The sequence below is a fragment of the Poecilia formosa genome, unplaced genomic scaffold, assembly GCF_000485575.1.
Source record: "Poecilia formosa unplaced genomic scaffold, Poecilia_formosa-5.1.2 Scaffold97, whole genome shotgun sequence".
Classification (NCBI taxonomy): domain Eukaryota; kingdom Metazoa; phylum Chordata; class Actinopteri; order Cyprinodontiformes; family Poeciliidae; genus Poecilia; species Poecilia formosa.
In genome coordinates this window covers 1641541-1666436 of record NW_006800036.1, presented here as the reverse complement: position 1 = coordinate 1666436, position 24896 = coordinate 1641541, and the positions used below count along the sequence as shown (strand labels likewise).

At 39.4% G+C, this 24896-nt stretch overlaps 1 protein-coding gene across 2 annotated transcripts in view; it reads left to right on the top strand.

Annotated features, from left to right (window-relative positions):
• The window catches only part of kiaa1549la (KIAA1549-like a), an 84476-nt gene that overhangs the window by 48635 nt on the left and 10945 nt on the right, over positions 1 to 24896 (top strand). The window contains exons 9-16 of one of the 2 annotated variants that reach the window (XM_007558585.2): positions 475 to 635; positions 2063 to 2234; positions 3802 to 3962; positions 5947 to 5982; positions 11421 to 11614; positions 18589 to 18734; positions 23469 to 23593; positions 24291 to 24511. In XM_007558585.2, coding sequence (XP_007558647.1) covers positions 475 to 635; positions 2063 to 2234; positions 3802 to 3962; positions 5947 to 5982; positions 11421 to 11614; positions 18589 to 18734; positions 23469 to 23593; positions 24291 to 24511 — 1216 coding nt within the window. The remainder of the gene's footprint in view (positions 1 to 474; positions 636 to 2062; positions 2235 to 3801; positions 3963 to 5946; positions 5983 to 11420; positions 11615 to 18588; positions 18735 to 23468; positions 23594 to 24290; positions 24512 to 24896) is intronic. The other variant, XM_007558586.2, reaches the window with a different exon arrangement.

Sequence of the window (24896 nt, the reverse complement as noted above, 5' to 3'; positions counted from 1 at the left end):
AGTCACTTTAGCTGCGGAAAATCCCATTGATGTATAATTCACAGTTTCCTGACTGGGGCAGGGGGAGAGATCACTTCATATCACATCAGGGACGGCTGTGAATGATGCTGCTGTGTGACAGTGTGTGTGTGTGTGTGTGTGTGTGTGTGTGTGTGTGTGTGTGTGTGTGTGTGTGATGTCTGTCCACTGATCCATCTCACTTATGGCCTGTTGTAAGAGCAGCTCTCAGGAGGAAGATCATCTGTCATCTCTATTGTCATACCGATCACACATCTCTAACTTCTCTGACTTTTTGTCTTTCTTCAAACTCTTTTTTTTTTGCTCATTTTTTTTCTCCTGCTTTGCTTTTCTTCTTTATATTTTCTGCTCCCAATCCTTTACTCACCCACTTTTTCTTTTTCCCTTTTTGTCTGCCTGAACGCCTCTTCCCCCGACCCCCTAAATCTGGCTGTCATTTCTTGTCTCCTTGCTCAGTGATCCAGGATGTGGACAGCTCCTCCCTGGAGGCCAACTACCAGAGCTTCGCCAGTCTCATGGAGCAGCGGCTGGCTGAGCTTTTCCTCGTTGCTGGCAGGCAGGGCTCTCGGTCCATGAGGTCCCGGCGGGCCACGTCTGTGGGCGGCTACACCGTGCAGGTCAGTAGAGATTGATCATTCTTTTTGTAGAAATACGATGTCAAGATGGCAGCACAAACAAGTAGAGGCTGGAGTAAGGATATTGTAAACATGCTCGGTCTTTTTGTTCAGATCTTTATAACATCCTCACCTCTTCACAGGGTTTTTCATATCTATCCAAATTTGGGAGAAATCTTATATTTAATAGTGGGAGCTTGTATGGTCCAACTTCTGACACCTGTAGATGTTCCCTAAATTATACCCTTCTATAAGGTATAATGGTAAACATCTGTCTCAAGTTTCTTGGCAAATAGTACTGTAAGTTCATGTAATTTGTGGTATGTGAATTATATGCATTCAGGCAGTTCAATTCGATTTAAAAAGGGTGGTTTGCTCTTTTTTTCTTCTTCTGATAAAGTAAATCATCATTTCAAAGTTGCTTTTCAGACATTATGTAAATGTGATATTTTTTTCCTAAAACTTTCGCTTTGGAACTAAACTTTTTCTCAGTCTCTTATGAAAAGGTTTGAATGCATGCACTACCACAGACAGCTCCAGATTTAGAATCCTGGACAGCACTCCGGGGGGACTGAAGGTGGGACGGCTAGGAAGGAATCCTGTCAAAAAATAGAGGGGAGTTGTATGTTTGTAGAACAGAGGCTACAGCCAAACATTTTTTATGGTCAAATCTAACCACTAGCTACTTTTAAATAAATAAAAAAAAATGCTTTTTACGTAATTTCTTTGATTAATTAACTCTACAGCTCTAAAATTAAATTTAATTGGTGGAGGAAGACGTTAGAATGATTCAGTTTAAACACGAGATAATAATAAGCACAGAAATATTTGGTGAGCAATATTTTCTTTTGCGTCACCTCCCCCGCTTGGTGCTCCGTATTGTTCAAATTACGATGACGTTTTATTCATAGTGACCCGCATGCATTACAAACCCTCGCGGGTTTTTACGGTCTTCACAGTTGAGCAGTTTTATGGCTGCTGAGTGGAGGAGGAAGAGCTTCTCAGAACTGTCAGAACTTGCTGGGTGCAGTCAGAGGAATAAACCTCCAGCTATTTAATAACTCGTATCGTTTTTTTTAATTTTTTTTTTTATGACAAAATCAAATTACTAGACTTGATTAAAGCTGTGTTATGTTTAAAAAAAACTGTTTGATGTATGATGAAAGGGAATTGAGATTTCATGTGACTCGTTTATCCTTGAGAGTCTTCAATAAATCCATTCATCTCCCAGCCAACGCTCGACTTGATCAAAGCAAAAAAAGAAATTGAGCAACAGACGCGGCAATCTATCGGTTGGAGAAGATAAGGGATTTTGTGTGCAACTTGCCTCCAGATTATATGTTTTCTTGATGGTTAACAAGGCTCAAAGCTTTTTTTTTTTTTAGAAATTTCTCTAAAACTATGATGCAACTGTGTCTCCCCACTCCCAGATGGTGAGCATGCGACGGCTTCCAGGTCCAAAGAACCCAGCAGAGATGACCTACTATGCACAGCTGAATGGATCCCCCATCACAGGATCTGCAGCTGCAAAGACCCTCAGCAGCCTGGATTCCCAGACCATGGCTCTGACACTGGGATACTTTGTGCAAGTGCAGGCCGAACGTAAGCTTGTATTTAAACTGTCATTGCTGCGTTGCATGTCTTTTATATGTATTTAAGTCAAAGCAAGCATCCATTATTACCTCCATGGCTGCTGTGTGATGTTTACGTGCTGCTTCTGCACACGTGGGTCGCTTCGGGGACGTAAATAGCTCACACACAAGTCCGGTTGCAGTTTCAGTTCATTAGTAGTATGAAATGCCATGCCAAAAAAAAAAAAAGCTGATTTCAGCAAAAAATCTAAATTGAGCAATTAAGACCTGCTGTGGGAATATAGCCGTTGTATCCACACAAAGGTTATTCAGTCGGAACAGAACTGTGGTTGGTTTATGAACGACACACATTTTGTTTGTTTCTTAAAGGCTACACAGACTAATAGAAATCACTGCTTGAGTGATAATATGAAGAATTTATTCAAGCAGGCTATTCCCTGGTGGGTTGGTAGTACAAATGTTGTAAAAAAAATAGTATATAAACACAATATTTATAAACAGTAGAAAGCATAACTAATGTTTGCATTTTCTGACGTTTCCATGTGCTTTCCTTCCTTTCCATGTTTGTCTCCATTACATCCCAGTCCCACCTTTGCACATCTGCCTCTAGTTTCAACAGTATTTTGTAAAAAGACAAAATGCTTCCAGATCTATCTGCCATTATCTTTCTGTACATATGACATTGTGACATTAACAACTTGATCAACAACATAGTCAGGCTGCACAAATTATTTTTGGATAGGTGACTTTGGATTTTTATTCAAACATAACGTTAAAAATATTCATGCATGTTTTTGGTGGCTTTTTCGTTCGTTTTAGCTCAAGAGAACAGCGTATTCTCTCCCTTTGACTTGCATTTTCTCATTTTGTAACTTGTATTATCTCAGAAACCTCATTACACTTAACCAACTGAAGGAAACATTGGATTTGTCAGCTCTTCCTAAAGTGTTGATGCTGCGAAGAGATCACAGTGTTCTTGATAAACACTTTCTCTCTGCCTCCCGATGGGTAGAGAGGAGGACAATTATATTCATGCCTTCAATGAAAACACATGCTATCTGCAAACAGCTCCAAAAGTAAGCAGTTGAAAATAAATTCAAGTGAGAAATACTCATCCTTTTGTATGCGTTAGATTAAAGAAAATTGCTGCTAGATTGTTAAAATGGTTTAATTTCACACATTTTCACATATCCTTCACTTAATTTCAAGAAATTTGGATTAAAACATTATATTTGCCACTCTTTTTAGTCTTTATTGTGAACATACAGCCATCAAAACTGCAAGCTCTCATTGCCTCGCCTTGTCAGACGAAAAAATACATCCACGTTTTTGTCACAGTTTCATCGGTTTGTCTACGGTGTCGTCGTCAGCAAAGCATGAAAACATCAGTCTAACTAATCGGGTTTAGTTAGACAATCACTGAACAAGATGTGAACCTAAAATTGAGCCTTGGGTACACCTAAAACAGCAGCATTTAATACATTCTTTTCATCAAGCTCACTCATATCTGTTGTTTACATATCGTACCAGATTAAAACTGCTGTTAATTTAACGTTATTTCCCCCCCCCATGTGCAGCTGTGGTGAAGACACCACCCAGCAACCTGTGGATCATGGCCGTTCTCACTCCTCTCTTCTTACTGATGGTGGTGATTGGAATGGTGGCCTTCATCCTGTGTAAAAGAAACAGAGTCATTTTTAAATCTGGTGCATTTAGGACCTTCAAAACGCGCTCCAAGGTAAAATCCTGAAACCTGTTTCACTTTTCCTGTTTGTTTGTACTGACCTATTTGTATTTTGCAGCTCTTCTTCTTTTTGTTCCTCCTTCCCTCTGTGATAGCTGTAAATTAGTTGCTTTCCTGTCACCCTGAGATACACAAACCTCACCAATTCAACAAATCGTAGTGATTTCATCTTCTGTAAGGCTCTGACAAGATTACATAACTCTGTTGCGAGTGACATAGGCCAACAGAAAACTGACTGTGTCAAGCTGTTGCTGCAGGACAGAAAAATGAATTTCATTTCTGCCGGCCTCACTCATTTGTTTTCTCACTACCAAGTAGCCCGTGGTCATTACTAATCATGCATGCTGCAAAGGCCAATCGGCTGCAAAGAAATGGGCAGGGCTCACTGTACTGGAAGGAAACCTCAGGGTAATGCTGGCTCTTCCACAAAGACGGCGCTCACTGGACATCAGCTCACTGGAGTTTTAACTGAAAATCAATCCTTTTAAATGAGCATGTTTGTAATAGATTGCCAACAGATGGTTTGGTTCGGTCAGATGGTCGCCCTGGATGCAGTGACGACGCCAGAACAGCAGCTGCTTGTGCCGTCGCGTTCAGTGAAGTGGTAAACAAGCAACGAGCTCGCCAGCCTTATTTGTTCTGAAAAGCCTCTTGAATTAGCTTAGATGTAATAATCCTAAAGCAGAGCTGGCATTTCTTATCACCATTAGAGGTCCAGCATAGCTGTTTGACCAAATAACTTCACTTCACCACATTTGTTTTGAAGTTTCAGTCACATAAACTGATGAAGATGTTTATTTTAATGGGAAAAAATAAGCCAGTGCAAAGAGATATTTCCCTCACAAGATTAAATATATATATCCCTCTTTTGGGAGAGAGGCCTAAATGCAACCCTTCAAGTATCTGGTTTCGGTTTTGGGAGCTGGTAAAACCATGTTAACAGTGTGAGGGAGCAAATTTTCAAATTTATCCCCGAAACTGTTCTGTTCTTTGTCATAAAACCAATAATGAGGCAGTACAATGGAAATACCGCAATGTTTGACGTCCACCAAACATAGCGACTAGTCGGATTGCCAAAATTGACCAAAGAACCGTTTTCCACTTGGACATGGAGTCTCCCACGTGCTTTTTGGCTAAATCTTCTCAAGCCTTGATATGAGTTTTCTTCAACGGTGGTTTTCTTATTGCCGCTCTCACATAAAAACTTTGACTGGTGAAGAATCTGGGCACAAATGATTGTCTGCAGGATCTCGTCCATCTCAGCTGCTGAAGCTTGCAGCTCGACCGGTGTGGTGATACGTATTCTGGTGGGTTCTCTCACTCGTCTCCTTCTTGCACGGGCAATCAGTTTGTGAAGACAGTCTGATCGGGGCAAATCTATACGTGTCATATATCCTCCATTTCTAGATGATGTTTTTACCTGAACTCCTGAGAATGTTCACTCAGTGCTTTAGAGATTTTTTTTTGTTTCCATCCACTGACTTGTACTTTTCTCCAATTAGCTTAGAATGGTAGTCAGGAACACTGATTAACCTTCCAGGTGTCTATAAACTATGATCACTTAAGACACACTGACTACATGAATACTTTTCATAAATAAGCACTGTAAATAGGAATTTGACATCTGCATTCATTCTGATAAATGAAAACTTTCATTGATTAAAACAATTTAAAATAAAATGAAAATTTGAAAGATACGAAATGAGAAGATTACTACTGTGTCCACTAGATATCTTGCTTTCTCAATAATCTGTGTAAGCAATAAATAACATATTGACTTTTATTTTGTTTTTTAAATCTAATAGTTAAAATTATTCATTTTATTTTCTTATGCTATTTTTCTCTTTCTTTGCACATATGGGTTTTCTTTTCTTTAAATCACTTCACCTCATGAATGACTGCTGCCACCCACATAAAGTTGCATTGTTTTGCACAAAGCCCTTCCTGACCTTGTTCCTTTGACTCTCTCCTTGTTTAGACGTCATATCGAAGGGAAGGCAGTTACCACCACCAGGTATTCAATGAAACAACCGCCCCTGTGGATTGTTTGACTGATTAAGTGACTGAATGAATCAATGAATGAATGAATTGGCTGGCTTCTCCTCTCTGTGCTGCCAGTTGATGTTGCTGGGCAAAACCTGCATGTAGCTGCTGTGATGTAACGCATTTCTGTTCTCATTGCTGCAAGATCAATAGGAGGAGGGAGGAATGTTTTTTTGTTTTTGTTTTTTTAATCAACATTTCCCTTTAAGATTTCTTACTGTTTTGGCATCCACCCAACGTGACTGAATTACTAACACAGGAAGAAAGCCATAAAAGAAATGCGCTCAACATTGCTTTTGATTACTTTTGTACAAAAAACTTAAGCTTGTGTCGTTGATCAGGACCTCTGCTTCTCTTTCAAACCAGTCGAGTTATCTTGTCAAACAGAGCTGCTCCAATCCCTCAGCAGCTCAGCAGGGATGGCTGACATCCAATCAAACCTTTTGATATGAGCCTTTCTGCTAAATAATCTTAGCATGAACTCAAACAGAATGGCTAAGACCAGCAGTTAAAAAAAGAAGAAAACCCTTTAAATGGCATCCATAGAGAAGGTATTAGCGTGGATTTTGTTGCTCCACTGGAGGATGTCAGCTTCTGTATTTGCGTCCTATTTTGGTCCAGACCTTCTCCTCCCCCAGCCCCCTGAGAGGCAAAGTGAGCCGGGGAAAGGATGGATGTGAGGATGGGTAGGCGGGACATGTTGGTGGGTAATGGGGCTGTTGTAACTCCGCAGCACAGCGGGGTGTAAACATCCCAGAAAATAGAAGTACATTTTGTGTATTGTGTGCTTCTGTGTGTGTGTGTTTTTCCTTTCCTTAAAGTGATGTATTAATATGCTATTGCTCCCAGGTTTATTTGCTCAAGTAACCGATATTATTGTAAACATTTGATGTTACTTATTCTGGATTTCACAACTGACTGCATCAAATATTAATAAACAAGAGGCTGTAAAAGTGGTGCCAGAAGGCTGCGGTCGCATTTTTACCCACTCTAGTTTTATTTCCCTTCTTCTGGAAGTCGCATCTAAAAGCAAATGAGCTACAGGACTTTGTTTGCTTGTGGCAATATGGCCGAGGCTAAAAGCAGATTAAAATGTAGGGTTTGTATACGATTACATGCATAAGTTACACAATCATCGTGGCAATGAAAATGTTATTTGTCTTTTAATTATTCATTAGGAATTTTTCAAAGAGAAAAAATGGTGGCACAAATATAACAGAAGTTTTTTCTTTTAAACAAACAAAAAACCTGGCTGTACATGTTCACTAATATTTGGTTAAATCTCCATGTAAGAGAGTTGCTCCTCATCCATGTGCAGCTTATATCCGTCTATAAGCTTTTGATCCTTTTGATTCCAAAATGATTTTTGGGATCACTTTGTGGTCGATCACATAACTATTGTTCATACTTGCACTGCAAAGTGGAAGCAAAGTGACACTAAATATTAGCTGTTCCACTGGACTTCATTTAGGATTTTCAGGATGAAGGAGACATATGGAAATACATGAAAAACAACAAAAGTTTATTTTAAAAATACTTTGAAAAGCATGCACCATTTTCCCTCCACTACTCTCTTATTTGTGTATGAAACATGGACAATTTAGAAGCTAAAAATTACCTTGTCAAGGCACTGCATTTTCCTTTATACTTACATCTTTTCATTCATATTTTTCTGATGTTTCTATGAAAATCTATAAAGCAAATTTAGCTCACTATTAAGTATTAATTTAGCTTTTTGCTACGCACAGATTGGACGATATATAAGACTTAGATGCAGGTCATTACAAAGTAGATTAATCCTAATCTTTTTATTTTAATTGATGGATTTGCTCTTATGTTTTGGAATTAGGCTTTTAAAAATACTGATGGTGAAATGATTAAAAAACAACAACAACAACAAAAAACTGAAGAGTTGCCACAAATAGAAATAAACACTCTTTTCTCAACCTTCATTCTTTGCAGTTGAATTTCCACCTGATCTCATCTGGCAGCGTCGATTCATTTACGATCTTGATTGGTCCAGATACAAATTGTGCGCTAATCATTTTTTAATTTGCCCCAGGAGAATATTAACAGGAGTCGATATTAAGGAGTGAAGTGATTTTTCAAAGCTGCCTGAGCGCCGACTAAATATGAGCCCAGTAATAGACTCCCACTCGTTTGATCTGCTGTGAGGTGTATTATGTGTGTGCAATGTGCTCCCATCTGCCTTACGATCAGTCACCGTGCTTGACAAGCTGAAGCTGCTGATCAATACTGTGGTTTATATGATGTTTGCATGTTTAGTTGGGCATTAACAAGTCTCTCTGCAACGCCTGAGTCACTTCATCACTTGGCCGCGCAGCTGGAAGATTGTTCAAAATGGCTTTTCCTTCCTAAGCGCTGCCTTGCGTGAGTGTGAAAGCCTCCGATAGTCGGCTTGTGTTCAAAGTACAATGGAGGTGGAATCAGCGAAAAGTACAAGAAATCCATTTTTCATTTGTAAGGCGTTCAATGCAAGTACAAAGCAGCAGCTGCTGTTTAAAGGACCTTGGGTGTTTTGCATTTTGCTGCATCATTCTTCGGCGGGCCCCTGGGGGGGGTTTATCTAGCCACAGCGGGTCGGTGCAGATGTGTCCTCTCTTTTTCTCTTTTTAAATCTACCTGATCTCTTTTTATAGAAGACTCTGGTTCAGTCTTGCTCCTTGCCCCGCAAGACTTGAATTTAAATCAATCTGGCCCTCGCGAAGAAGACAGCACATCTTGTCCATCTGCTCTACATCATCAAGTTGCCGACTGCTGATGCTATAAACTAAAATCAGATGAGCAGAAGCGTCTGTTTGGCTCTGACAGGACAGATAATTTGCTGGCGGAGTGGTGTTGTGCTCACTGTCACTTCACACATCTTTAAGTAAATTGAAAATGTTGAGGTTCCTGTGTGTTCTTCTTTCTCTCTCATCTTCTGCTGGTACTCCAGATGGATGTGGGGGAAAAAAAATGGCCTTGGTATTTGACAGACTGAGCAGAGGCTCGCACAGTGCCGCAATGTCTGTCTGCAGCCAAAGTCTTTATTAAACAGGCCTGCTCTGAGGAGATGAAAGACCGACATTCAGGGAGCGAAGGAAGAGAGAGAGAGCAATGGAAGGAGAAGCGGGACGGGGGATAAATGAAAATTAAAGCAAAAGAAGAAGAGACAATTAGGATAGAATGATATGACTGTTCGAAAAGACCTTAGAGATGATGATAAATTGCGAGCTATAAAGGTAAAATACCATCCCTGAAATGCCAGCTACACTTTTCAAGGTTACATCCTTTGGTCCTGTCATTTCTGAGAACCTTTACAGTCTCCATGGACAGCTGCTATTACTCGTCAGTGACTGACTGAATCACAAATCTTTAGTCCTTTCTTCCCCTGAGGCAGAAGCTCCTTCAGCATCTCACTCTAACCTCTTTGACCACGTCCACAGCCTGCAGCCTAAACGCCCCCGACCTCGCCTGTGACATGAATATGAAATGAATCCAGTTCTTCAAACAATCTTTTATTATACGCTTCAAAGCCATCATTGCAAGACATGCATTGTGGGTAGTTTTGACCCTTGCCTCTGATATTTTGGGGTTGAGCGCCGCTGTTGCTGTCATTTGTATCATTACACAGTTTCTCAATCTTCTAATACAGGCTTTGTAAGTGCAATCCTTGAGTGCCACTGTCCTGCAACTTTGGGATGCCTCCCTGTTCCAACGCATCTGCAACAAATCAAACAGCTGATTTTACCTACTTGGCTTGTCAACAAGACCTGGTCATTAACCATTCCTGACCAATCTGTGAGGAGGAAGAATTGGCTTGGTGACACGTCATCTACTTTCCCTTTCCCTGTCTCTGGTCTGAGCTTTACATCTACCAAATGCCCGTCTGGCGTCTCTTAGTACAGCTGCATAGAGCATGTTATTGAGTTGGCTTTCTATCACTTACATTCTCACTGGGCTTTTTATTAATGCTCTCATTTTCCCGTTAATGTTGAACTTTGTTATTATGGTTTCGTGGACTGCTGCTCTCTTCTTGCTTCTTAAGAATTTTTTTTTAATACATAAAAAAAAACGTTGCCCAGCATAAATGAAGCAAAACAAAATCAATAAAAACTGATTTTAGCCCATTTAAAGTCATGTAGACTAACAGGATGTTAAAGTTAGTCTTGTAGACTAACAGGATACTAAAGTTAATCTTATAACCAAATAGTGGTATCTGCTTAACTCCATACATGCATGAGTCCATCTCCTCTTAAACTGATGAACATCATGGAGCCACGGCAGACTGGCTTGTCTGGAAGTTGTGTTTCATTTTTATCAACCTAAATGCATGAGTCCTATCCACAACTGCAGCGTTGTGTTTGAAGCAAGCTGAAGGCATAGCAGTGTATGTGTGTGTGTGTGTGTGTGTGTGTGTGTGTGACCAATGAATTATTAGCAGCGCCCCCATCCAGACGCCCATGCTTCCTAACCTTACATGCTCTCAGAATTTAGCATGCATCATCACATGCATTAAGCATCCTCTTGTTGGAGCTGCTCAAAATAGAAGAGGAGAAACTGCCCCCCCCCCCCATCAATTCCCCAGAAAACAAATTGGGTTTTATCTTTGTTGCTGTCAAACCCAAAACCAGTCTTTCACTTTTTCCATTTCCTCTGTTCCTGAAAACGAAAGCCATTTATCCAAATGTATTCCAACTATGCATAGTTATCACAAACATATTCTGCTGTCTCTTTAATGTTCTATCTCCTCCTAACAAACCCTTGACTTCAAAGGTGCTGCTTTGCCAAATTATTTATTTCTTAAATTTTTTGTTATGTAAGCTCTGCTGTTTGGAGACTGATAAAAATAGCTTAAGGAGGAATGCCCATCAAATTACTTTCATATAAATTGTGAGCAGAGTATTATATTTTATTTTGTTTTCCATTTAGAAGACAGTATTAGTTGTCCTGTAATTCATGTCTTTAACTGAACTGGCAATCTTAATGGTGTGTGATTTTTGTCTTAGAGGTTTTGTGTTTGAATTCAGCTTGTTTACTGAGTAATTTGTGCCGGCAGCGCAGCGCTGTTGTGTTTGAACCAGTTTTGGCTTCACTTTGCTCTTCTGTTGTGTCAACAATGTGTCATGGTGGAATGTGTGCAGATTCGGTTATCGTTTGTTGATCCTTTATGTTTAGCTCGATAATTACATTGACTTGGTGTAATTTGTTTTGCCATCTGGTAAGTATGATACACCTATGTGCTATCAAGTCTGACTGTTGGACTCGATGTAGTTTTTGCATGTACTTTTCTGTTTTGTAGCCGGTGGTTTCAATGTCTGAGCTTATGCAATACATAATGCAAAGACAATTCTGAGTGAAAGTGGATCTGTGACTCCCTCTGCGTTGTTTTCTTCTTTTTTTTGCCAGCCTGTACAGGGCTTTGACTACGCCAAGAAGCACCTGGGTCGAACTGGTGATGAGGCCGTCTCTGTTACCAAAGAGACGCTGGTGTTGGGCCTTGCTGTTCGAGACGCTCCGCTGTCGTTGTCACTGGATAAGAAGGTTCATCAGGATGGGACTGCAAATAAAAGGCCTCCATCAGCTGATTTACACAAAGGAGGGTAAGATATTGACTTGCATGCTTACTCAAAATGTTGCTCTTTGTTTGTTGAAATATATAGGTAAAACAAAAACATGCATGTTTACATTTTTGTAATTTGATGCCTTGGTACTCTGCCTTCAGCACTTCATCACAACAATGTCCATTCACTATCCTGATTACAACTGTTGTTAGGAGTGTCAGACTGAGAAGTAGCTCCTATGATGAGCTCACCAGATGAGCATTTCCAGCAGGTGTTTGCTAATTGCTGCTGCCACTAGTCTGGTGGAGCTAAATGGGAGAGGGGTGTGGAACGGTGTGCTCTGTAGGGCGGAAACTCGCTTGGAAACTTATACACCTTTATGAAAAGGGCATATAATCGGCACTTTGTATGAGCGAGTATTGATGCACATCCGAATGGTTGCCACGGGAGATTCAACGATTTCTCAAAAATGCATGAAAGGATAAAAGCAACACTCCAGGTATGTTTTTGATTTAAGGAATAACGTATAACATGATAAATCTCATAAAAGTTGATTTTACATTATAGATAATAAATTTGTCTCTTACTCTGTAGATTCAGTTTGCTTTCCTGGCAATGACACAGTTATTTATCAAAATGAGAAATAAATTAGAAAGAGACAGTCGTGTCTTATTTGAATGATTTAAAAAAAATAAATCTGAGAGTTTGTCACATTTGAAACAAACCACGTTTGACACGGTGACGGTGTCGGTGGCAGAGCAAGGCAGACATTTTCCACATCACACTTCTGACTTAATTATTCCTCATTCACAACAATGCAGACGCTTCTTGTTGGTAATCACGTTCACGATTCTCACCTTCGCAAAAACCTGTGTTTAAACATTGCTGAGATAATGAGGTAATCGGAGAGACCGTCTCCTGCTGGAAGCCAGGAGAAAAGGGAACCTCTCATTGCTGGAGCAGATGTCTGAGCTTTACATCACTGAAGTCCAGACATCAGGGTTTGTTTGAGTATCACAGTGTTAAGCTAGAGAAAAGCCAGGAGTAAGCAGCTCAGACTCTGACAGACTGAAGGGATGTAAAGATAACTCCTGTGTTAATGAGGGACTGTTTGTAGATGGAAAGACAGAGAGAAGATATTTCTGCTTACGCACAGAAGTTGGTAACAAAATGTTAGACTGGCATGCTGGAACTGCGATCTATCTTGGCTGATTCAGTTCATACCTGGCATTAAAATCTCTCCTTCATCTCAATTACCAGCTTTAGGTGCAAATAAATGCCTATCATTATCACACAGTGGGGCTGTCAGCTGTTGTTGTATAGAGTCAGTCACTTGAGCTACAGCAGTGTGACTCCAGAGCCCAGCGTCGGCACAAACATGGAAAAGATCTGAACCTATAAAAGCTCAGAAGCATTAGAAATAACGATACCCGTCAGCTGCTTTTCTCACCTTTACTTGTTCATGGAGAACTCTGCAATCGACACCGAGGTTCTAATACTTGACAGTGATGGAAACTAAAGACGCTATTTGATCAAATATATCGTGCAACAGAAGACTTATGAAAATAAATATGTTCATTTGGGTGAGGCTATGCACAAGCATGACGAACTGCAGTTACACAAGAGAGATAAAACTGCAATCCTCCCTGGGTATGCCTTTTATTCAAAGGTGTGGACAATTAAGCCAATTAAACCCAAATGACATCCCAGGAGAGAGTCCATTGAAAAACAATGAGACACAGTCACACTTGAGCTTTGCAACAGAAGCAGGTCTTTGTCTCAAATCAGCTCCCTCAGAATGTGATGATTAACTCTGGGAGATGTCCGTAGGGAGACACATGAATTGTTTGTTTTTTTTAATGCTCCAGCAGCTGTGGGATTTATTTTTGTCAGTCTTCACCAGTTTAACTTTAAAACATAACATTTTCTCATTTGTTTTCATCTTTTCTATTTCAAAATAACATCTGGAACCAAAAATTACCCATTTAACTCAAGAATATTTTGCTAGTGGTTTTAAAGAAAGAGATTTCTTTTCATTGTCAGTTATATTGAATCGTATCAAGCATCAAAATTGCAAGAATTAAATATCTGTAACAATTTAGATGTGTTGGCATTTTATTGAGAATACAAATTTGATGTGTTTATAAATGGAAATGTAATTTGTGGCGTTTAAAAAAATATGTAATGATTTAAGTTGTGTTTATTTAATATTTTTTGTACTACAGCCTGTCATGAAATCATTTAAATATTCAACGCGGCTTGTCAAACATCTGAATTATTAACCTGCACAGCAACATCCTGGGCTTTTCACTTAGTCTAGGTGGAAAATAAACCCCAACAAAAATAGACTTCTCTTGTTCTGCGTCCTCCTTGTTTCTCAGCATGAACACCAAATCCATCCAAGCACAGTGGTGAGCAGTTTGTTGTAAACTAGTACATGCTACACCCACATGCATCCACCCACATTAGTGATGACATATTTCCCTCATAAATGAGATGCATCAAGTCTCAGCTCACATAATTTAGCATAAATTAAAACAGAGTTGAAGACACGTCCTCATTTACTCACCGCTCATCCAAAATGAATGGGGGCGGGATTAGTTGTGCTTTGCTTCTCAAGGATAATAAATACATGTATATTTATAACCCCAGCTGTATTCGAGCCGAAGGGGACCTTCCTGTATAACAATGTTGAAATGCTACAGTGCCACAGGCGGCGGCGAAGTGTGATAATCAGCTTTACCGACCGGTAACGCATGCCTTATAGGGAACTGGGGTTTTTAAAAAAAGGTAAAATTGCTGTTTCACTACCAGACTAAACATTTATCACATACACACTGCTGTAATGGTGTAGAGTGAGAAGAAGTGAAACATCAAAAGATGCATTTATGGTGAGATTTTACTATCTCCTCAGGCTGAAGGTAACGGTGTGTTTGATGGAAAGAAAAAAAGAGGACAACGAGAATCACTCAAGTTGCTAAGGATATCTAACTTGATAGCATATAAAACACACTTAACTCTCTACATACCTACTTATTTAATAGTAAAGTCACTGGAACTGTAGGATGCACATCGAAATAAGTGTCTGTGTTGTAATAAGTCTACATGCATAAATCAGGGGCATGAATGTTATCTTTAGTTTGGCATCTTTATTAAATGATGCTCTTAAATCAGTCTTCATTTAATGTATAACACAATTACAACATGCACCTTTAATAGATTTTAAAAACAAAAATAAGATGACCATAAATTATTATTTTTTTTATGTTATTTTAAATCAATCACACACCTACACTCATATTTTGACGCATATACCTTGCCAAGTTGCAAAGAAAACACACATTGTATCGCCTTCAACAAGCTTCTGGCATTATTGAGACTGACCTCTGTTTTTGGCAAGACTGTTCAAGTTCATTTAAACACATTGGTTTTCTGGCTCTGGATAAGCTTTGCAGCATAGTCATTAGATTTTTAACAAAGTTGAGGTGAAGGCCATTCCTGTAGAAGCTTAATGGTGGCATTGATTATTCACTCCAAAACTAGTTTTGATGTGTATTTGTTGTTGTCTTGTTGGAACGCCCAGCTGCAGGAAATGTTTATCACCTGACCCAAGCTGTCACCTCCAAAGAAAGGAAATTGTTGAGGAGGAGCTTAGGAACAATCCAGGAACTATCACACAAAAACCCAAACATAAAGTGAAATATGCTGGAACATATGGCGATTCTGTGCCACAATTGTCTAAGAGTGACCCCAGATTTACACTGCATGAGGCTCCGCTTTGAGGCGAACTTCACCGGCGGAGCCGAGGCATTCCGTGATGTACGCTACGTTTAACTTCTCTCATTTGAGAAGCCCAGAGGTGTTCTAAGAAGTGGGAGAAAATGCGTGCGTGGAAAATGCAAGATCACGCAATAAAGTCTGAGAAAAAAGATGGTGTGTCTCATCTTTGAAATACCGTAGTTCTCATCTATCAAAATTAATCTTTGTCTCTTTGTCTACCTTGACCGATGCTCCTGTTTTGAGTTGAGTGAGAGGAAATGACTTGATAGGTTTCAAAATAAAATCATGTCTGTATTTTGTGTGTATTTATAGCCATAAATTATATATGTTCACAGCATAAATGTATGAATACATCCACATTTTTGTTAATATAGTTAGGATTTCAAAAAATATAGCCTGTCTTGGTATGTTTTTTTTTTCTTTTTAATGCATATTGGCTCATTCATATTCCTGTTGCATCAGTATCTGGCAAACATAGGATTGGTTCAAATTTTGATGCAGAGGTGTGAAGCCCTGCTCATGCAGTGTAAACGCTCTCATTGACTATAACAAGTGCAGAATATACTGGGAGTCCTTTCGGTGGCAGAATGAGATGCAAGCATTGTAAATTGGGGTGAGGTTTGGAGTGAGGTAACCTTTATCCTCACTGGGTTTAGTGTTTAGGTAACCTCAACCAGCCTAGTTCACCACAGTGTTAGTGGTTTAGGAATTAGTTATTGCTCTGATTAGTGGTTTCCTCACAAATGAAGATGAACACACATCTTCTTTGGTTAAATGCTGTTTTCTCATCTTTCCAATTTTGAAAAGTGGCTAAGAGAATATACTATTTAGACATCCCTAGCTGATCGGAAAACCAGAGTATGTATGTAAGTCAAAATAAACTCGGAAAATATTTCAAACATTCTTTTAGTATTTAGTACTAGCTTACATATATAAAAAAGATTTATTCAAGCAAGTGGTTTAAAGCAGCTGTTGCCAATGCAGTGAATTCTGTTGTATTGACAGAAATGAATGGCTAGAAGAATGCTTCTTGTTTTGAACTTAAAGCAACAGCAGCTGTAGTTTTACCTGCTAATTGTTTGAGGAGAGAAACAGGCACAGACTGAATGTTAAGCACAGTGCAGCAGAGGACAGGTTCAATGGGAGTGCATTTATTCTGCTCAGTTCCTCCTCCAGGGAGCATCGGTGTGTGAGGCACACAGGAAAGACAGAAGACAGATATTGGGATGAACATCACTTTCCAGCAGTGTGATTACCGATTCTTCTGCTCCCCTCTCTGGCCTTCACAAACAGATTTACATGGCTCTCACGTTGTATGTTGTCTTCCATCCCTCCGGCTCTTTTCTGGATACCACATGACTTTTATTGTAGTGCAGCCAATCGCTGGCTACTGCTATGGCTGCACAGTGTGTGTGTGTGTGTGTGTGTGTGTGCGCGCATGCGTAATAGCTGTGTGAACTTGTATACATGTAAGCTACACATTTGCCTCGCCTGTGGTTCTGCCATTTTTGGTCTCGCTGATACGTGGGTCTCACAGCACCTGTAGACAAGCCTGTCATGTAGTGAGGTTCCTGTAGCTTACATAACCCTGGGTGTGCATGTGTGTGTCCACTGTGTGTGTGAGTTTGCGTGTGCGTTTGAAGCAAACAGGAAAAAAAAAAGTGAAAACAAATCTTCATGTTTACTGGTTACATTTTTTTTTAGCTGTGCCTCACCTAGAACCTGTTTGGACCTCCTTTTGCTTTAAGAAGCGCTTTAATTATTTGTGGCTTCGATTCAGTAAGCCGTATGTCTATGACGAAAATTTGTCTTCAACCCGCATTTTTTACCCATACATGTTCAACTAGGTGTTGTAATTGAGATTAATCATCACAACCTCCTGATTTAAATACTTTGAAAGTATAGGACCTCACAAAAGCATTTATACCCCTCAAATGTTTCTACATTTTGTAATGTTACAATGAAAATTTTGGGTCTGCATTTTACTGGGCCAGTGTCACACATAAACATGCCTTCGAGTCCCTCGGTGTATGCTAAAGGTTCCTCTCCAGATAAAAGGTTCTGCCCTTGTTTTACTCCAAGATTAGCCTGAAATTGGCTCAATCCATTTTCCTATCAAGTCAGACCAACTTCCCTACCCTTTAATAAAAACATACACACACAAAAATCTCCACAGGATGATTCTGCCATCAGCATGTTTCTCCATGGGGATGTTGTGTGCACAGTGTTACTTTTCCACCACACAGATTTTTCCATGTTGTACATAATTTAAACCATTCAAAGCACTCCTTTATAAAGTCCAGGTTTGTGGAACAAACAACTGATAGTTATCGTTTTAACACATTGTCCAAAATGTGTTAAAACGATAACACATTAACTCTGCAGCTTCTCCAGAGTTACCACATATGTTAGATTGTTCTCTGAAAAAGCTCAAAGGTTTTTGATAAGTAATGTTGGGTTATTATTTTCTGACCTAACAATGCCTTAAACTTTATCCCTGGCCCGTCTGCTGTGTTACACTGGTCATCATGATGCTTTCAAATATTCTGTAACAAACTCTTTAGGCCTTCAAAGAACGTCTGTAATTTAGTAAGACACAGGCAGACTCAGTTTATTCAGTCAACTATGTGTTAAGAAATTAATTGACTTTATTTAGAGGCGTCAGAGTAAAATGAGACCAAATGCAAATGCATTAAGAACTGTATTTGTAAAAATCTGTCAAAACCATTACTGTTTCGCCCATACAGTATTCAACAATTCCTTTTGTTAGTAAGAAAAACTAAATAAAACACCAAAAACCTGCATGTTTTAGTGATTCAAAATGTTCTCGAGGTTTAAATGAGGTCATCCCTCTCTCCAACTATTCTTTACTTGTCTCTCAAAATTTCAAATTCTTCTTCGAAAGAATACACTGGTTCAAATTTTCGGAAGGTTTTCAGATTTAAATAACTTACCAGAAATTGAAGTTTTATCTCTTTCTCGCTTGCATCCTTGTAGCTGCTTTGTAGACTTTTTGAACATGTTTCTTTCTAAAGCCCTTTTGAATTATTCTTGTTGCTAATTACCCACTAACATTGTTTTCTCACTTGTAATTAAAGTTGATAGTCTGCTGCCAGTAATAACTGTGAAATGATGCCCATTTTGTGTACACACTCGCAAGCCTCACTCTTCCCCTCCCCCCCTTCCTCTTCTACTATCTCTCCCTTGTCTCTCTGTTGCCATGGCCACTACAGACGGTTGCCAAGTGAGGAGGATGGTTCGGTGTCGAGTAACAGCTCAGGGAAGCTGAACACCAGCAAAAGCTCCTCGGCCCGGAGGACCGCAACAGGCAGCAGCATCAAGAACGGCAAGGAGGAGCTGCACAAGAGGAGCAACAATGGTGAGGATGAGGACACAGTAGTGAAGGAAAGGGAGATGGATAAATATACGTTTAATTTAAATCCATCGTAATGAAAGTTTGGATGTTTTGATTGGCACAAAAATCACCCACTGCATTTTTATTCAATGATTATTTAACCTAAAGGATAATTATTGCGAATTGCAAAATTCACAACAATTGTGATGAAGCTAAAATGAAAACTCATGAGTCAAGTGGCTTCATAAAGTCACTGACGACTCACAGGTTCATGTTAAAGGCGTCATGTTGGCTTAAGCCTAAATGCTCATCCTGTCACATCCGGCAGTACTTATGTCGATTTATTCTGCAAGAGCAAGTTTCCGATTTCAGTATTTCTGCTGCTTTTTCTTTTACTTTGCTTCACCTCATTCCTGTGCAGAGACAAACATAGTTACCAGCTGAATATATGATTTCAGGTTCTATTTCAATTAGGCCACATGAGAAAAATCAGGAAGGTGGGTGGGAAAATATGTGACAGTGTGCTGTCGCTTCAAAACTTATTCACAATTATCAAAGCTTTACGGTTTTTGTGTGAGTCATAGTTAAACCTGAGAGATTCTTATCCTGAGGTGAAACTCATACTGAAGAACTGCTAAAGAGACCATCAAAAATAAATTAGCACTGCAGGATTTTTATTTAGTTTCAGACTGTTGCTGTTATGCAATTAAATCTCTCCAGTCAGCGCTTAGGGAACCATACATGCCTTCCTGATCTCATTAAACATAAACAGAAATAGAGAAGATCTAACACAGAAGCTTAAATACCAGAATTTGATGGAATTACTGTCAAAATGTTGCGGTTTTCCATCATAAATGTGTCCCCTTTTCAGAAAGAAGCCTCTGCAATCTTAAAAAAATAGCCTATTTTTTTAGAGCCCAGCTGGGATGTGCATTGGACCGTTGCTCAAGTCTTCTGTGAGAATGGTGCAGGTCTTCAATTTGTAGATAGACTATGAAGTGACCATGCTCGTACATGTGAAAATGTTGTTCTGATTTACATAAATGAATATAAATGACCTGAAACTCCTCTAGAAACGTTGGCGGTGTTGGACTGAAGCTAACACCAAATTACAAAGAAAAGAAAACATGATAACATGGAAAAGCCAACACATTATTCCAAGATCATAGCTGTTCTCTAAGACTTATTTCCGTGGTTACTTTGGTCACCTCTTTCCAGTTGTATGTACCTGCAGATGTATCAACTTCACTAGGATGCACTAGGGCACTAGGATGCCCACAACGAGCTGTGATTTCACGGCTCGTTGTGTGTATGCATGTGGGCGTGTATTTTAACATGCTGATTCTATAGTCAGACTAAATACAGCACCTTTTCATAAAATGCAAGATCCATTGAACCTCAACACCATTGCCAACTGGCGACAGAAGTTACAGGTGAAAAGCAAATCAGATTTTCATTTTCCCCCTCAGCTTTAGCTGGTGACACATGCTCAACTAGGTGTTGTATTCATTGACCGTAACATCTGTGCGTCGTGAAAACAACAGCATGTCTGCCAGGCAGTTTGATGTGTGACGACAGCAAAGAAATGGTGTAAATAATAGAATTACTGACGGCTAACCTCCTGCACTGCAATTTCTGGTATTGTAATGCATGCTGTCTCACCACAATATTGTGGAGGTTACAACAGGACATGAGTGAAAACAATTAAAGAACATGTTATCATCAGAATGAGAGCATCAAACATAAACCACTAGGGTTTCTAGAATACCATCATAGACTTCTTTAGCCCGACCATCGGTCTCCAACTCTCGTCCTCGAGAGCCGTTGTCCTGCAAGACAATTTTAGATGTGTCCTTGGCCCTAAACTATCTAAATCAGCTGGTTAAATTACCCCTTCAGCATGCCATCGTGCTCTGCAGAGGCTTTTAATTTGATTCAGGTGGAGCTGGAGGGCTGCAGTTGAAGACCCCTTCACTTGACAAAGGCATGCTTACACAGCAATTATATAGTGCTTCACAAGACAGACTTCATTTTGGTGATAAATATTTGATTGTGTCTAGATTGTACCAGGAGCACCTGTGATCAAAGGTGACGGATCGTTTTTGTTTTGCATTGGTTGCATAACTTTTCCTCAGCTTTCTCGTAACCCAGCGAGTCCAGGACACTGACTTTCAATCTCTTTTTGCACAAGCATACGCATTTTCACAGTAAATGGTGTGATTTGTCATTCAGTTTAGCTTAATTAATGAATACCTCAGCAAGAATCGACATTTGTTTGTTTCAGCCTTTTGCTGGTGTTTGCAGGGTCCTCGAAAGGGACAAGACTAGGTTTTTTTTATTAGAATGAATGAGCAAGGTGAAAAAAATAAACTTTTGCTGAAAGCTTTAGGGGACTGCAAATGCAAATCTGTTTTATGCTATAAATCTGGTACACTGCATCAAATGATGACATTTATGTTTGAGCTGAACATTCTCCCTTTCTAAATAAAGTGTATCACTACTATTACTTTTCTTGTACACCCTAACTTGGGACTTTCTGATTTTCGCTCTGCGTCATGTGCAGGATGTTTGAACATTGTTGCTGAATACTAATGATACCAATATCGACACATAACAGAGCTGCTGGTATATTTGCAGGAAAGTTTAGAAAGGGAATGATTAATCTCAGTACAGCTACGTTTGTGAGTAACAACTTTACAATGTTATCCCATTGCACTTTATAAAAAACTAGTTCAAATTCATATTCTTTTAAAAGGAAATATTTAATCATACCAATCCACTACGATCCAGTTAAGAAGACTGATTCAAATTTGGCTGCGTACAGTTGAATTTGATTCTAATTGTAATGCAGTGGACTCAAACTCGTGTAATTGTGAATTGAAAAAAGTTATATATCAGTTCATGGAAAGGACATAAAGAGTTTCTGACAATGTTCAGAGTCCTGATCCTTCAGCATCTCTGAAATAGATTCTTAGCAGAGGATCAGGACACATTTCAAAGACCCTTTGACTCCCCTCACTATCCTCTGCAAGGCTGTCTTATCTACTGCATTGCATCCTGAATACACTTAGGCTGCAACACTAATGATGACAAAAGAACATAGATGGAAAGGTAGAATCCATGGCGGGTAGTTTTGTACATTTGAGAAACTAGTCAAGAACCAAATCATTTATACTTTAAAAGTGTGTGCTTGCTTTTTAATGTGTCTGTTTTCCCTCCACTAAGCTGCTACTTTATTGGCAACATTTATATCCTTGTTTAAACTCCTTCGCAAATTCAAAGCAACACCAAATACACAGCAATCAGCATTCAAAAAAAAAAAATAAAAAATGTTTGAATATAAACTTTGTGCTCAACATCTGCTGTGATGGTAGTAAAGCTGTTGTCACGGCAGATGCTGGTGTCAAGTGTTTGTATTATCTTTTTGCATAGTTAAAATGTCCAATCTGGTCTATGGTGTCTGCGGTTTGTGACGCCCACCTGATGCCCGACCTTGACTGTCAGGCTTGACATGCGGCACAGCTTCAGTAGCAAATAATGCAAGCTGAGCTGCTGCCAAGATGAAGGCCGCTTGACACTGTTAGTTTTTGAGCTGAGTTATCATGATGTCAGTCTGGGAGTGAGTCAGAGTGGACTCAGAGCAACACAACTCTGCCCATCTGCTCCCTCCTTCAACAACACGCCACATAGCCTTAAATACGAGCTTCATATGTCGGAGGACCTCCACAGTGCGGTAATGTTGTTTCGTCAAGGCAAACATGACATTGTTTGTTGTTGTTCTCCCAGCGTTAATATTAAAACTCTGTTCTATATTTCCTCATCTAACTTTGTAGTTTCCATAGCAACAAGTGGATCTAAATAAAAGAGATTAGTAAATGCTTCTTCTTTTTTTTTTCCTAATTTGCAACATTTGACAGTTCACCCAGGGCAAAGTGAGCATGAAAACAAAGAGACAAAGCTGTTCAGAGAAATCAGCTGGCTTTTAAAAGAGCTTGCAGCAGCAAAAGCTCACAGTAATCTCTTCTGTAAGATTTTATTAGTCTTGTATTTCTAGAAGAAGTTTAGTCCACTCTTCTTTGCAACGTTGCATCAGTTCATTGACGTTTAGAGGCTGTCGTGTTCCCACTTTTTTGATAAGTTCCCACCACAGGTTGAGTTGTCGCTTTTATAGGCAAATGCAAAACCTTAATTTCTTTCTTTTGTAGCCATTCTGTTGCAGCTTTGCTTGTCCATTTTGGTCCCAGCTTCATCTGTTGATCAGATGGGATCATATTTGACTGTAAGAGGAGATCATGGTTGACTCAGTGACTGAGGTTCCCAAAGAGCCCAAATCATCATCCCTCTACCACCATTACTGATAGTTGCAATGATCTGTTTGTGATACAAAGACGCTGTGCATTACAGCCAGGCATCTGAACTTTGATATCAGCTATTTGATGGACATTGCTCTAAAAAACAACAACCAAAAAAACATGTGGTTCTATTAAAGTTTTGCAAAAAATGACTTTGCAATTTTTTGTTGTTAAAATGTAGCGTTTTGCCTTACTTTATGGTCATTTTATCTCCATACATGTTCTTTTCTCAAAACATTTTTGATTAATTTTTGATGTGTAATTATAAAGATATCGCAAGAAATAAAAACCGTATTGTTCAATATTCTTCTCCCCTACTAGAGACATTTTAATATAATTCCTGTACCACTTGGACAACATTACGGTCTGTGTCTTATTATAATTGTTTAACGTGTCTTCTTCCCAGACCCATATGAGGACCATTCAGGCTCTCTGCGTCTCATCACCATTAAACCCATGACGGCCCAGCCCACCTTCTCCTACCCCTCCTCCTCCTCGCACAGCCAGGATTCAGTGGTCGTCAATGGGGAGGTGAGTCTGCAAAACACACACATGGAGGTCTGTCTCATAGTGCTAGTGCTGACAAGTACAATTAGTAACTGAACCACATTTGGTTGGCTAGATTAACCTTCAGGCTGTGACGCAAACAGGAAATTTAAAGATTAAGGACACTATTGGAATTTTTTTTTTTTTGTACATATTATATTTGAAATATCAGCTTTTGCATAACGAACGATCCTACATCAAACCCAACATAAAATTCATTCAAATTTAATGGCAACTGTGCCTAATCTGTCAATTTCTCACTTTATTCATCTATTATCCCGTCCTCCCACCTTGTGTAACATCACATCCCCTCTGGGACACATTGTGCTGTTACTGAATTTAGCTGTTGTTGGAGCAAACAGTTTCCCTCATCTAATCTCTCACCCTGTTTGTCACGTCTCACTCTTGTTCTGCCTCTGTGTCTGTGCACTTCTCAAGCTGAGACTGGCAAAAAATTATTCCTCAGCCCACATAACACAATATACCAGGACCAACAGCAGGGGATTTCTGTCCCTTCCCAATTTATAGGTGTGCTTTGAAGAAAAAATATGTTTAAGGTGTGAAAGGTTCCTTGACTATCTGTAATGTGTAAAAAGAAAAAGAAAAACATTTAACAGATATTTTGGATTTCTTTTTAACATGACGACTTGACACCAGTACTCAAATTTTTGTTTATTTATAGGCAAACCACGTTGGGCTGAAGCAGAAATCGGACATCGAGCACTACAGAAACAAACTGCGTCAAAAGGCTCGAAGGAAGGGGTACGGAGAGTTCTCGCTCTCTGAGAGTCTCAACCATGGTTACAGTCACCGTGACAGCAGGCACAACCGACATGACGGCGCCATCAAACCGCCCTTGACTGCTGAGGAGAAGAGGGCCTCTTTTGCAGGATGTCATAAGAGGTGAGGAGTTGGCCTTATATAGCAACGAAATGACCAGAAAAAACGGCAACAAATGACTCTAAAATTCAGAGAAAGTTTTATTTCATTTTAACTTTAGTGGCATCTTTTTTTCCCACTTGTTCCTGACTAGTTTCCCTGTTAGTTTCAAAGAAGCATGAACTAGCTCGTAGGCTAATTAGTATCAACATATTGATACAATAAATTTGTTCTAGGCTAGTTAGTTTTAAATCAACAAAAGGGTTTTCTTCATCACAGTTCTTCATAGATTCATAAAAATGATTACAACTCTACCGTTTGTCTTGCATCTTCTCTTAGTTTCATCACAGATGCATTCAAGTATTAAAGTAAAGGCTCAACAGTTGGCTCATATTGTTATCCTCAGTAC